The following is a 15,233-nucleotide window of genomic DNA, read 5'->3' on the forward strand; positions in this document are numbered from 1 at the left end:
AATCCTAACCCCTATAGAGCTGCCATTGATTGAGTAGCTTTGTGTAGCTGCTCATTCTATGCTTTATATACAATGTTTTATTTTGAATTAACTAAGTCAACTAAGGCTCTGAATGCAAGAAAATATTCAAACTTTTATTTTATTTTATTTTATTTTTTTTTTTTTTGAGGCGGAGTCTCGCTCTGTTGCCCGGACTGGAGTGCAGTGGCCAGATCTCAGCTCACTGCAAGCTCCGCCTCCCGGGTTTACGCCATTCTCCTGCCTCAGCCTCCCGAGTAGCTGGGACTACAGGCGCCCGCCATCTCACCCGGCTAGTTTTTGTATTTTTAGTAGAGACGGGGTTTCACCGTGTTAGCCAGGAAGGTCTCGATCTCCTGACCTCGCGATCCGCCCGTCTCGGCCTCCCAAAGTGCTGGGATTACAGGCTTGAGCCACCGCGCCCGGCCTTCAAACTTTTAAAAAGCCTCCAAACGAATCACAAACCTGAAATATTATAGTTCTCTCACCTCACATAGCCACATGTTAAAGGTGAGTTTAAATGATAGCAGACAGGCAGGTGTTAAAAAGAAAATTGCCAACCCAAATATTACATGTGAATAGTTTGCTAAATCTAGTGAAGTATTTTTGAAAAGTAAGTACACAAATGACTGCACAGTGTATACTATGTTTGTTTTGTACTTCTATAATTACATATATGTTCATCTTTAGAATACATATCAAAGGAGAATGGTTTTTGAGGTTTTTAAATTTTATATAAATGACATCCTACTGTGCTTTTTACAACTTTTTAAAAACTTAACACTGTGTTTTTCACATTTATCCCTATCAATACTTGTATAACTAACTCATTTATTCTAAGTGCTGCCTAACATGCCACCCTGTGAATACATCGGGTTATTTGCCCATTGCTGTACATTGAAGCAGTTGTGTTGTTTTCACTCGTAAGTTACTGCAGTCAGTGAAAGAGCTGCCCTGGATATTTTTACAAACTTCCATATGTATTTGCCAACCTTTCTCTAGATTCGAGTATGTTTTTTTCCAAAGTAACTTTTTAAATTAAGAAAATGTACAATTAAGGTAAATCTTAGATTTAAAATTATAAATATATCTGCACTACAAACATAATTGTTCACAGTATGCTTACAGTGGCAATATTTAATCCTTAAAATTATTTGAGATCAATATTTTATCCCAGAATTGTTCTATATTATGCTGTTTTTCATAGACAAATATCAATACCATCAATTTACTTTGATTTGTTTTTCTTTTTTTTTTTTTTTTCTTGACTAGTGGGTTTGCACTTGGCCAAAATGCTCTCTTGCGTTGCAGTCAAGGCCACTGGATTTACATGTGCTATCTATGCTAGAAGTATCACATGTGGTCATGAAGCAGAGAGCAAGGGGCATGATTTACCATGCATACCAGATAAAGCATCATTTCTTGTTCATTGTAAGACAATAACAGGAAAGGTATGACCCGTGAACACTGCTTATAAGGTCAATTGCTTATATCATGATTAGCATAAACACATTCACATTTCTCCCCTTTCAGAACTCATTTATCTCCTAATATATATCTATACAGACATATAATCGATACAGAGAGACTGGATAGACTATCTCAAAGAATACAGAACTACTGATAAACATGGCAAAGCAAGTATGTAAATATTTTAAAAAGTAACTTGTGTCTGTAGGATGCTAAAAAGAACCTTCTGAGAAAAAAGAGAAATATTTTAGCAACCAAGCTAAATTTTAGCACAGAATTTTTCAAGTTAGAAGTGTAAAGACTTGTATAAGATTTATTTTCTTTTGAGTAATCTGAACTAAAATCTCTTCCACTGGATCTCTCCATTATATTTTCCAGATCATAATAGACTTTTCCCTATCACAATAGGCTTATTTGTTGAATTTTTATTTAGTTGTAATTTATAACAAAACACCATTAAAATGCGTATTAATCTGAATGGAATGCCATTTTTAAAAATTCAGAGACAGGGTCTTGCTTTGTTGCTCGGGCTGGAGTGCAAGGGCTATTCACAGGTGCAATCACAACACACTACAGTCTCAAATCCATAGATCAACAGATTCTCCTGCTTTAGACTCTCAAGTAGCTGGGACTACAGGCTCATGCCACCATATCTGGTTTGTAATACCTATTTTACATATTGTCATTACTGAGTTAGTTGTCATCTTTCCTCAACCAAAGAGGACATAGTCATCCTTTGAACAACAGTACCTATTTCACAAAGAACTGGTAGCATTACTCTGGAAGGGCATATGTTTACAAACTAAAATGCAGTTTATTTTCAGTATGAAAAATTCTAATAATAAGACCACCTGCAAACAGTAAACCAACATAAACCTCACCACTATATGGAGCTATTACCATTCAAGGACAAAATCAGCACTCCAAAACTCCACCCCTTCTATAGTTTTCCCTAATCTGTTTTAAGCATCATGTTCTTTAACATTTACAATGGAACCATTTATAGATATCACGTGATTTTTTTTATTTGGAAAAAAACACTGGTAAGTGATACCTAGCTTAATCTATGACGTGCAATCCTTTACAAAAATTATCCCCAGAATGACTGGGAGAAACGTAGTCCCTCTATTCTTGGTACAAGAAAGCTGACTGTACTCCGTTGTTCAGAGTATTTTCACGGACACAAGAAATGTCCTGATTTGCTACCACATGAAATAGTACAAGCAAACTTAGGCTTGCACGTAAGAAGGAGGAATGTATAATTATTTGGATATTTAATAAAATAGTTTATTACTCTGTATCAGACATGAATCAAGATGGAATTCACTTAATGGGTCACTTCAATAATAAAAAAAGCCCAATACCGATGTGTAAGCCAATGTGATGGTGAAATAAACACTGAATTCAAAATCGTGATTCCAAATTCTTATCCAGCACATTACCTACATTGGCTGTGTTACTTTAGTCACTTCCCTGCTCTGGGCAGTTTTCCTCACTGATAAATTAAGAGGTGGAGAAAGCTAATTGTGATATCCCCTCCAGTGCTAACATCTCTGATTATATGATCTGAGTCTGCAGAGTCCCACGGCAGAGGCCAAGAATTCCTTGTGTAATTGTCCTAGCCCTCACCCTGCCATGACTATGGCTATTTTCTACTAAAAAGGATGAAAGTCTGAATAGTATGAGTTCAGAAGATCATCTGGGTAGAGGGGCTCAGGTTGGAAAACAGCTCAAGTGATTGCATTCCTGGTGAGAATAATTTTGTGACTCAATTTAGATCAGCCTCCCAGGGAAAATTTGGAAGCCTAAAAATATCTCCTATATCTTCTAGGAGTTGTATCTCATTTCTCACAGGATCTTCAAGATCAGAGCTTCAAAGTTATTGTAGATGAGTTTAAATTCTTTAACCATTTCTGGTTAAAAAATTATAATGCATACCTAGGATAGGGTCAAATGTTTACTCTAGAGATAGGAAACTCTGCTTTTTCTAGATATTCAAACCATGAAGGAAAGTTCAGGTGAAAAAATAGAAGCCTGAACTCATGCTTGCAATTACATTAAATGAATTAATCCTGGTTTACTTTACTATAAATTACAGTTCTGACCCCAAAGCAGAGTTATTTCTAAGTAGAATGATCAGTTGGAAAAATTCTAAGGCTACAGTGTTTTCTATTGTGTGAGGTTACTTAATAAAATCGCCATTATCATTTTAACTTGTTTTAAACATACAGTACTTTATATGTCTCTATCCTAAGAATACTATGACAGTTTAATTTTGAGAAATTAATTAACAGGATACAGAAGAACCAATGATTATCTCAATAACAAATGAAAAGGAATCTGATAAAATTTCAATATCTGTTTCTGATAAATGTTCTTAATAAAGTTGAATATAAAGATATATTATTAACCTGAAAAAGGATTTCTTCCTCAAAATAACAATCAATGCCATAATTAATAAAAGTCTAGATGCATTACATTTAGAATCAGGAAAAAACGGAATACTAGCTATTACTACCATTTAACATTTTTCTAGAATTTCTAGCTAATACAACTCAACAAGAAAAATGATTGAGGTACGAATATTGGAAAGAAGAAAAAAAAGTATCACCAGCATAGAATATGATTGTGTAACAAATGTAAATGAATCAAGAGTTTAATAGATAGAGGTTTAAAAAAGAACTATGTTAAGAAAATCAATTTCTATATACCAAACATGACAACTAATTAAATGAGTATCCCATTCATAGTAACAATATAACAAAAGATACATTGTAATAGCAATAAGATACATATCTTAAAATATACATCTCACAAAACATTATTGGGACATATTTTAAAAGTCTCAAATAAATGGAGAGACTTAAAACTTTCTAAAATGAAGAACTTAATATTGCAAAGATTACATTCCCCTCCAAGTTATTTTATAAGATTAGTGCAATCTTCACCAAAATTTAAAGATTTTTTGGAAGTGAATTTTTGGCACCATAAAGGTAGGGACTGTCAGTCTCAATTTTGGCAGCAATCCTAACACCATGCACAATACCAAGCACAGAATATCCATTCAACAAATATTTGCTGAATCAATGAATATAATGATTAGAAATTTCATTTGGAAGAGAATTCATCAAAAACATTTGAGGAATAAGAATAATGTGTCAGAGAGTTTACTGGATATGAAAACATAAAGCCATAATAATATGTGACAAGACAAAGAGACTAATTTATCTGGCAAGTCCAGGAACATGTCCAAGCACATGTAATACTTTAATATATTATAAAATACAGCATTTTAATTCAGTGGAGAAAGAGATCATGCAATAAATGATGGAAGAACTGGATACTCATCTTTTTGTAATTAGATTTCTACCTCATACATGCATCACAATGAATTCCAAATAGAACAGATAGTTAAATGTAAAAGATGAAATAATAAAAACATAGCTGCATGCTTACATAACATTTGGGTGGCATGGGTCTTCATAAAAGAATAATGTCAAAGCAGAAAACAAAGAAGAAGATATATAGATTTGCCAGCAAATTTTTCAAAAATTAAAGCTTTTAATTGTAAAAACAAAACAAAACAAAATAAAACTCACTGGAAACAAAATTCAACATTACAAGGCAATTGACAGGCTAGGGAAAATGTTCTCTCATGTATCAAGAAAGAGACAAATACACCAAAATAAAAACACACAAAGAACATGAAAGGCAATTCACACACAAAAGAAGAAATATAAATGCATAATTAATATACAAAAATATTAAACTCACTAGGAACCAAAAGTAATGCAAATGAAAATAATAATATGTTCTTTTTCACTTAGCATTTTTAAAACATTTTTTAAAATACCTATTGTTAGGACTGAATTTTCATAGTTTAGTATCAGGAAAGTAAATCAGTAGTACACCTTTTCTGGAAAGCAGTTTATTTGTATTTGTACATTTAGGCAGAGTCAAGAACACCTTCTAAGAGTAAGCTTTTAAAGGCTGAAGGATGTGTACTGAAGGATGTTTTTATAGTAGTAAAAAAATTGAGGTAATTTATTTATTTATTTATTTTATTTATTTATTTTTTTTTGAGACGGAGTCTCGCTCTGTCACCCAGGCTGGAGTGCAGTGGCCAGATCTCAGCTCACTGGAAGCTCCGCCTCCCGGGTTTACGCCATTCTCCTGCCTCAGCCTCCCGAGTAGCTGGGACTACAGGCGCCCGCCACCTCGCCTGGCTAATTCTTTGTATTGTTTAGTAGAGACGGGGTTTCACCGGGTTAGCCAGGATGGTCTCGATCTCCTGACCTTGTGATCCGCCCGTCTCGGCCTCCCAAAGTGCTGGGATTACAGGCTTGAGCCACCGCGCCTGGCCGAGGTAATTTAAATATTCAGTGATGAGGAACTGATTAAATAAATCGTGGTACAGCCATATGATTCATGAAAGTAATTAGGTGGAAAAACATCTAATGACACGGAAAGGCATTCACAACACATTCAAGGGAGAAGCAGATTAAAAGGACATTATGTAATGATGACCTCTCCCCTTTATTAAGTATAAATTTCCATGGGAAAAAGCTGGAATGATTAACATCAAATTTATCAGTAATTACCTGATTATTCTGATTATTAATCAGAAAAAAATAAAAATTTGGATAAAAATTTCACATAACTTACAATAATAAATAAAAAGAAAACATGCGTACAAAAAAATGGAAGAAAGCAAACACACCTACACTCAGAACTTATCATAGGATACAGTGAATGCTGGCTTATATACTAAAGCAAAAGTTTAAAATTTTGCTTTTGGCAGGGTAAAGTGAGTGTCAATTTTTTGTTTATTTTGATACAGCAGAGTCTGACAATGGTTTTTGGCTTCATACAAATTGCTAAGGAAAAGAATTTTTCCATATTCATCAAAGAAAATAAAAACATATTCATGCTTAATCCACTGAAGAATTGTTTAAGAGGTTTATTTTTAAACATTTCCTTCATTTTGCCACAATTGTTTATGGTTTTTGCAAAAATACACATATACCACACCTAGAACAGAATCTCAAAACATAAATCTACCTTTCTTTTAGATTCAATGACTAATTCAAAATGTTTTGGTTTTGGTATTTTCCTTTTAGTGCTTACTGATTTTACTAATTATTACTGGTAACATCTTCACTAGAAATCTAAGCTATATTCTCCATATTTTATAAGAAAAACCTCCTGGATTTGCTGAAATAGCAGCAATAATAGGTTTGGTTCAGATAATACAATAATGAAAGATGTGTTAAAATATTAATTTTAATTTCTAAAGTAATACTAGAATCTAGCTGTCATTTTAAAGCATTAGCAAAATATATTCTTGTGCCTTATAAAAATCAAACTGGTGCTTCAAGATTTGCTTATAGCATATATACAGAAATAACTAAATGTAAATAACAAGTATTTGTGCACTTAGGTAGAGAGTCTATTTACAAATATAGGGACTGGACTACGTGCAGTGTCTCATGTCTGAAATCCCAGCATTTTGAGGGGGCCAAAGCAGGGAGGATCACTTGAGCACAGGAGTTTGAGACCAGCCTGGGCAACATGATGAGACCCTGTCTCTAAAACTGAAAGGCAGAAAACAAAACAAGGCAAAACAAAACAAAATATATATATATATGTTTGCTATTTTCTAACCTATTATTGCTGTTATATATTTAAGTCTATGAAAGGTATATATATATAAATATGTAAATATGCATATATTTTAATAATATAATATAGTCTATTATATATTATATTATAATCATATATAAATTATTATATTATTTATAGTATATATGTATTTGGAATAAATATTACTATATTATTATATATAACACATGTTATATATAATTATAATGTTACATTATATATTATAATAATAGGCTAGAGACATACATGTGACATATATCGGTTTTATATATATATTCCTTTCATATATTTAAATTGGTGCAAAGGTAATTATGCTCTTTGCCATTACTTTCAATGGTGAAAACCACAATTACTTTTGCAGCAACTATATACAGAGCTCTACATATATAGAGAGAGCACTTGCTATGTACCAGAATCTATTCTATGGGCTTAACGCATTTAATTCTCACAACTCTATAAAACATGTTCTATCCAGCAAAAGAAACTATCATCAGAGCGAACAGGCAACCTACAGAATGGGAGAAAATGTTTGCAATCTATCCACTTGACAAACGGCTAATATCCAGAATCTATAAGGAACTTAAACAAATTTACAGGAAAAAAACAAACAAGTCCATCAAAAAGTGGGCAAAGGATATGAACAAACACTTCTCAAAAGAAGACATTTATGTGGCCAACAAACATATGAAAATAAGCTCATCAGCCAGGTGCGGTGGCTCAAGCCTGTAATCCCAGCACTTTGGGAGGCCGAGACGGGCGGATCATGAGGTCAGGAGATCAAGACCATCCTGGCTAACACGGTGAAATCCCGTCTCTACTAAAAATACAAAAAATTAGCCGGGCGAGGTGGCGGGCGCCTGTAGTCCCAGCTACTCGGGAGGCTGAGGCAGGAGAATGGCGTGAACCTGGGAGGCAGAGCTTGCAGTGAGCTGAGATCCGGCCACTGCACTCCAGCCCGGGCGACAGAGCGAGACTCTGTCTAAAAAAAAAAAAAAAAAAAAGACAATAAGCTCATCATTACAAGTCATTAGAGAAATGCAAAACCACAATGAGATACCATCTCACACCAGTTAGAATGGCGATCATTAAAAAGTCAGGAAACAACAGATGCTGGAGAGGCTGTGGAGAAATAGGAACGCTTTTACACTGTTGGTGGGAGTGTAAATTAGTTCAACCATTGTGGAAGACAGTGGGGCGATTCCTCAAGGATCTAGAAGCAGAAATACCATTTGACACAGCAATCCCATTACTGGGTATATACCCAAAGGATTATTAATCATTCGACTATAAAGACACATGCACATATATGTTTATTGCACCACTGTTCCCAATAGCAAAGACTTGGAACCAACCCAAATGTCCACCAATGATAGACTGGATAAAGAAAATGTGGCACATATACACCATGGAATACTATGCAGCCATAAGAAAGAATGAGATCATGTCCTCTGCAGGGACATGAATGAAGCTGGAAACCACCAACCTCAGCAAACTAACACAGGAACAGAAAACCAAACACCATGTGTTCTCACTTGTAAAAGGGAGTTGAACATTGAGAACAGGTGGACACAGAGAGGGGAACAACATACACCAGGGCCTGTTGGGAAGTAAGGAGTGGGGGAGGGAACTTAGAAGACAGGTCAATAGGTGCAACAAACTACCATGGCACATGTATACCTATGTAACAAACCTGCATGTTCTGCACATGTATCTGGTTGGATTTTTTTTAGAAGAAGAAATTTTAAAAAATTAAACTAAACAGTTCTTTCTATGGATACCACTCTGCAATTTCCTCACCTTAGATCTAGCAAAAAGGTTAACAAATCATTAAGTGACCATGCTGTGCCTGCTACAAGTAGTTCTCAACCTTGGCTGTATAATAGAATCGCTTGGGGAACATTTCAAGAATGACAGTGTCCCAGGTTTTATTCCAGACCAATTAAATTACATTTTCTGGGGTAGGGCAGAGTTGCATCATGGGAACTAAGGGGAAGATGTACAATGCAGTAGGTAGCATGAGAAAGTGCAGCTGTGTTAGAGATGGAGGTTAGGATGGGGTAAAATATTCAGGACATAGGAAATTGTGGGGAGTGCAGTGTCACTCTGGGGTTAGAGAAGCAGCTAGGTAAGGGGGTGAGACAGAAAGATAAGAAAGGAATTCTACATGGCAGACATTTAGATTTGCTGGAGATAGCAGTCCCTAGGTAGCCAGTCACGGGAAGAAACATACATAAATCAAAGTGCCTAAGCCACAGGCTCTCTATGCACAGAATTCCCGAGAGAACACCATCCCTTCTTCAGTGAAGTAAATAAAAATAGTTTACCCCCACATATATTTCATTCACATATTTTGAAATGGTTGCCAGAGGCCCAGCGGATAGAAGTGGTTCTGCAAAGCTGTATTTTGTGGGAGAAATTTGCATCTGTAGAAAATGTGTTGGTGCAGCCAGGCTCTCCCTTTCTAGGCCTTTTTTTTTTTTTTTTCATCTAGGAGAGATTAACTGAGAGTCTGACACCTGCCAAGGTCTGAAAAGAAACATTTACCATCTATTTTCTCTGTGAGCTGCCAAGGATTTATCTATAAAACAAGACCCCCTTTGCTACCCAAGCCTCTTCCTTTCTCCCTCTCATAACCTGTCTTGCCACTGAAACCTGTTTTACAAAGATTCAAGCCCCCATTCTTTCTGTAACCTCAAGATGGTATACAAGCTTCCGTACTGCATTGTGAGGGTGGGTCTTCATCCTGAAGGCTCCCATGTATACACATCAAATATATTTGTGTGCCTTTCCTCTTATCAGTCTGCCTCCTGTCAGTAATTTTTCAGCAAACCTTTAGGGGGCCAAAGACCTTGGTCTCCACATTAGCAGTAGGTTTGTATTCAAATGCCTACCCAATGTTTTTATCCAGACATAAGGGACAGAGATCCTCCTTTGCCATACAGACTGTAGTCTGCAGCATGAGTACCAGGACTTCTCCTTTATGTCCTTTAATTTTGTGAGGTTTAATGAAAAAAGGTAGTCTGACCTAGGCTGCACTGCACTGACATATGCCTCAATTTGTTGGTAGAAACATGCCCAGAGTTGCCTAGGAATCAAGAATATTTTTGAATGAACGCTTGTGAATTTCTTATCATCATAAATGCCTTGTGATAATCATATTCTCTCAGCAATCTGCTTACAGAGCTCCCTCTACTTGACTTCCCTCAGACCATCCTTGATTGACTCTCACATTCAGGATTTCAGCAGCCAGTTTCTCTTCCATGCTAGGAGTCTTTTTTTTTTCTTTTTGAGATGTAGTCTCGCTCTGTCGCCCAGGCTGGAGTGCAGTGGCACGATCTCAGCTCACTGCAACCTCCGCCTCCGCCTTGCAGCTTTAAGCTATTCTCCTGCCTCAGCCTCCCGAGTAGCTGGTGCCCACCACCATGCCTGGCTAATTTTTGTATTTTTAGTATAGACGGAGTTTCTCCATATTGGCCAGTCTGATCTCAAACTCCCGACCTTGTGATTTGCCCGCCTCAGGATCCCAAAGTGCTGGGATTACACAGGTGAGCCACCGCGCCCGGCCTTGCTGGGAGTCTTAAATGTTAAAGACAATGTTGCATCTATCTGGCTGCTAAGTCAGATGAAGAAAAAACAACTGCATAGTTAATAGTGAGAAGTCATAGCTAATATTTAAAATTACAGCAGTACTTCCGAACGATTAGCTCCTTCATGATGGCATTTCCTTTTTTTAACCTTTCACAGTTAACAGCAAATTTTATAGTACTTTTCTCTATCAGTCCTGAAACCAACCAAATATTTTTATGCCACAACTGTCATTGTTTAGAGCGACTAAGAATGTGTAGACATTCTTAAAGTATGACCATCTATTTCTAAGAGAAATGTTATAGCAGTTTCAAGAATCCCTGGCTCATTTATCCTTGTTCAGTGAAAAAAAAGAAGAAATACCCATAAAGAATACCATAAATAGGAAGGCACTGGTGTAAGTTATGTAAAAGGATGGAGAAAATGTACAGAAATACTATAATGGCTAAATTTTCTCCCCCTCTTTTATTTTTATAGGAGATGAAAAGAATTAAATCAAGAGATCAGATACCCTGAAAAAAAACTGCACTAATCTAAATGGCCACTATGGCTATCTAAATTATTTAAGACCTAACAATTTGCAAATTTTTCACTATTTAAAACTGCATGGTGTCCGTGTGGCTTTTTCTCTATGACAAGGGTGAAAAACCTGCAGCCTCATCACACTTGTGCCATTCCCAATATAAATATTATTCTCTCTGCCTTCTCACTATACACATTTCAGCTGCCTCTTCCCCCTGGATCCTTTACTCACCAACATTCCATCAGTAGGAGTTGAGATGGTGGAAACATGCTTTCCCCTTCAAACGTGCTGCTAGTTCCAGAGCTGTAGCCTCGGGCTCAGAAGTACCTCTCCACTCACCCCCGTGCATGGACAACTAATACACCATGAAAGGCTTTTAAGATCTCCTTTGCTGGGATATTTTTAATCTTGAGAAGTTTAAGAACAATTTAATCTTTCTCCATACCTACTTCATTCTCCTATCGCTTATTTTTGTCTATAGGTTTGGCACTTAGCATGACTGGTTCTTGGGTGGATTTCATACAGTTCCTCCTCTGGGTATAAGTAACTGAGAAGATCTTGTTGATTCCTGCCCTGCTACCTGTTGTGAACTTTCTTCAGATTTGCCCCTGAAGTGACCCTGGAAGAATCCTTAGCCTTCAAGCTCTGTAGCCTGTGTCTCCAGAGAAGATGCAGAGAAGCTCAGCAGAACCAAGGCTGGTTACTAGAGTCACCATTCTGTTGAGTACCTAAGTGCAAGCATTATAATTATAATCATATATTAATAGCAATCATAATCTGATATGGTGAAAGGGTCAAAGGCTTTGGAGCTAAAGAAACTGGGATATTTCTCAAATTTGCCATATGTGTAAGTTTGGGAAAGTTACTTAATTTCCCTTACGCTCAACTTCCTATTATATAAATTAGAGATAATGTTTGCTCCATGGAGTTACTAGGAAAATTAAATAAAATAATCTGCATAAAGAGCTTCATATTGAACTGGAACAGATTAGGTACTCAATAACTATTAAACTGTTCTATATCATGTTTATTTTTTGGCATACACCAGACGAAAAAAAATTCTATAGACATGTCCATGTGTCATACAAACTTTGACATTTAGGTTTTTGCTCACATGAAACTATGTTGGTGGGATCTAGAGAAATAAATTATTTTACAAGCCAAGCAGAGAATAGAAAGGGGCCTTCTAGTTAGATCCCTCTTCTAGCTTCTACTCAGTAGTGCTTATGCTAATCAATAGAAGCAGCATGCAATGGAGAACATGACAGGGAGAAATTTTGAGTTTCACTGAAATCTTGGCCATGACGTAACAATTACTTGAAATATCATTCACTTCAATCCAACAATCATTTATTGAAAATGTTAAATACTTAACATGATTTATATGATAGGATCAGAGTGAACTGTACTCCATACCCTGATTCAAAGCAACCAGCAAAACTTATTTTCTAAAAATTACATCAAATAGAATCAGAAGCTGTGAATAAAATTGTTTCTCAAAGCTCTGGGTGGTGCTGTGACTGAGAAAAATCATCTCAAAGGTAACTTAAAAGACATTTAATTCTCCATCTACCTCATTTAAATTTGCTAATAAAATACTTTTTATCCCCAATTTCCCACATGATTTCAGATTTCCATAAGAATATATATTATGGATCTATTATTTCAAAAGTCAGAAAAATTTATTCTAGGAAATTATCAAGAGCATTAGAGAACATTCTGGACCTAAGTGTAGTTATTTTTGTTAAGATAAGTTTTAAGTGCATTTTTCACGGAGGTATATGAACTGAAACTTTTTAAGCAATGTAACACAAATGGCATTTCTTTGGGAGACACTGTAGCACTGCTTAACTCCCTGAGGCATAAAGACCAATATAAACACAAAGCAATTCATATGGTAAGTAAATACCCCAAAGCAAATATTGTACACAGCCTTAACAAGAAGATTAAACAAGTCTTGAACCTGTCGCCTTTTATAGGTTACAACCAAGGGTTCAAATAATGCTTTCATGATGTAGAAAATAATAAATCAGAGTCACATTGGACAGCAGCTGGGGAACATACAAGGCACTTAAACACCACAAAGCCTGGATTTTCAGGTGTGCAACTCTTCACACTGATCAGATGTAAGATATTAAGAAAATAAATTGCAAGAGAAATTTGCTGCTATACTTTAAATTTTTAGTATTTTCTTTGAAACAATTCAGCATGCAGATATGACTTCAAAATATTACAAACAATCATATGTATAATTAGCTGCATTTGACCTAATTCTGCTGACATTGTCTCCTGACATTCTCCTGTTGAATACAGCAAAACAAAGGCACCAGTAACCTCATGTACCAGTAAGATAATGTGATTTGGAATTGTAACAGAAAATAATTTTTAAGCAACCAATTTATTTTGCTGAGCCCATTGAGAGTGTAAATTGCCACCTGTGTTCCAGGACATTTTAGTTCCAAAGGATTTTTACTCATCCTCACTAGAGTTTTAGGTGCTTCCTTAGTGTTTAGAGTTGGATTCATCCTTTATATTTTTACACCTATTAACCAGATTTCCTAGTCCTTTAATAATCACAAAAATGAATATAGTTATGTGATACATAATGAATGTACAAATGAGATCCTTACCCCTAAATATAACAAGATTCCATAGAACATAAATCTCCAGAAAAAGCATCGCCGAAGGGCATTAATGAGTTTGGGATTTTTCTTTGAAGCCAGCTCTCTATCCCATTCTCTGCAAAAGAATAAAAGGTGGGACCAATAAGTTGCATATGCAAATATTTCAGTTGTCCTGTTTCCCTTAACATAGTTTTATTCACACAAGTATATCCAAGGAGATTAACCCAAGGATTTATAGAGACAAAACCTCATGGAGACCCTCCAGCACCAAACACTCAGCCAGATATTTGGCAGAATTCAATGCTCTGCCTTGTATCGCTGTGCAGGGAATTGATTTCATGAAAAGGCCACATTGTATGTGTTAAAGAAAAGTGTTGGGCTTCTAAAGAACAATGAAAAGGGTGGACAAATAAAGTAAGGCTTTTACAAATAGTCATTGCTGTGCTTAGAACAAGGGAGAAAAAATAAACACATAAATATTCTACATTTTTCACTTACACCTTGATCTTTATCGGTTTAGAACTGTGGCAGATTTTACAAGATTTCACTGACAAATCAAAACAAGTTAAAATGTCAGGTAGCTTTTTCTGGATTTAACATGAGAAAAATCTGTTAGACTTTGTTTTTAAAAGTAGAGGCATAAAATATCATTAAACTTCATTTTCAACTACTAAAGTCATTTATTAGAGTAAAAGTCTTTGAAAAATGAGAACACGATCAAATTATATATTTTCTATTACAGTAAGAATAGACATTAAATCGTCTGAAAACTGGCTGAAATCTAGCAAACTTTGTTTTCTTTTAAATACTATAGGAACACCAGTTGATTGTATTTATTAAGTTATTGCCACTGACTTCTGTTAATAAAAGCCCTTTTTCTCTTCACAAAGGAATAAAATATCTGTAAAAATTATCATCTTAATTTTCAAACTGTACAGAGATGAAAAATTTCATGAACCACAAGCAAGAACTAGATAAACAATTAGATAAAGGCTTTACATTTCATCAATGGTTATTCCCATTACTATCAAGTTACCATAAATAAACTTAGCTCTAAATCACTCTAAAGGAGTAATAGGCTAGGGCAGTGGCTCACGCCACTAATCCCAACACTTTGGGAGGCCAAGGCGGGCAGATCACTTGAGGTCAGGAGTTCAAGATCAGCCTGGCCAACATAGTAAAACCCTGTCTACAAAAATTAGCCGGGCATGGTGGTGCATGCCTGTAGTCCCAGCTACTTGGGAGGCTGAGTGAGGAGATTTGCTTGAACCCAGGAGGTGGAGGTTGCAGTGAGCTGAGATCACACCACTACACTCCAGCTTGGGCAACAGAGCGAGACTGTCTCAAAAACA

The 15,233-nt window shown here is 35.8% G+C and overlaps 1 protein-coding gene across 1 annotated transcript in view; it reads right to left on the minus strand.

Moving 5' to 3' along the window:
- CFTR (CF transmembrane conductance regulator) overlaps positions 1 to 15,233 on the minus strand; it is a 181,549-nt gene that overhangs the window by 138,558 nt on the left and 27,758 nt on the right. Inside the window, exon 3 of the mRNA XM_033193167.1 lies at positions 13,888 to 13,996. Coding sequence (XP_033049058.1) covers positions 13,888 to 13,996 — 109 coding nt within the window. The remainder of the gene's footprint in view (positions 1 to 13,887; positions 13,997 to 15,233) is intronic.

This window comes from Trachypithecus francoisi, unplaced genomic scaffold (genome assembly GCF_009764315.1).
Source record: "Trachypithecus francoisi isolate TF-2019V2 unplaced genomic scaffold, Tfra_2.0 Lachesis_group4, whole genome shotgun sequence".
NCBI classification, from domain to species: Eukaryota; Metazoa; Chordata; class Mammalia; order Primates; family Cercopithecidae; genus Trachypithecus; species Trachypithecus francoisi.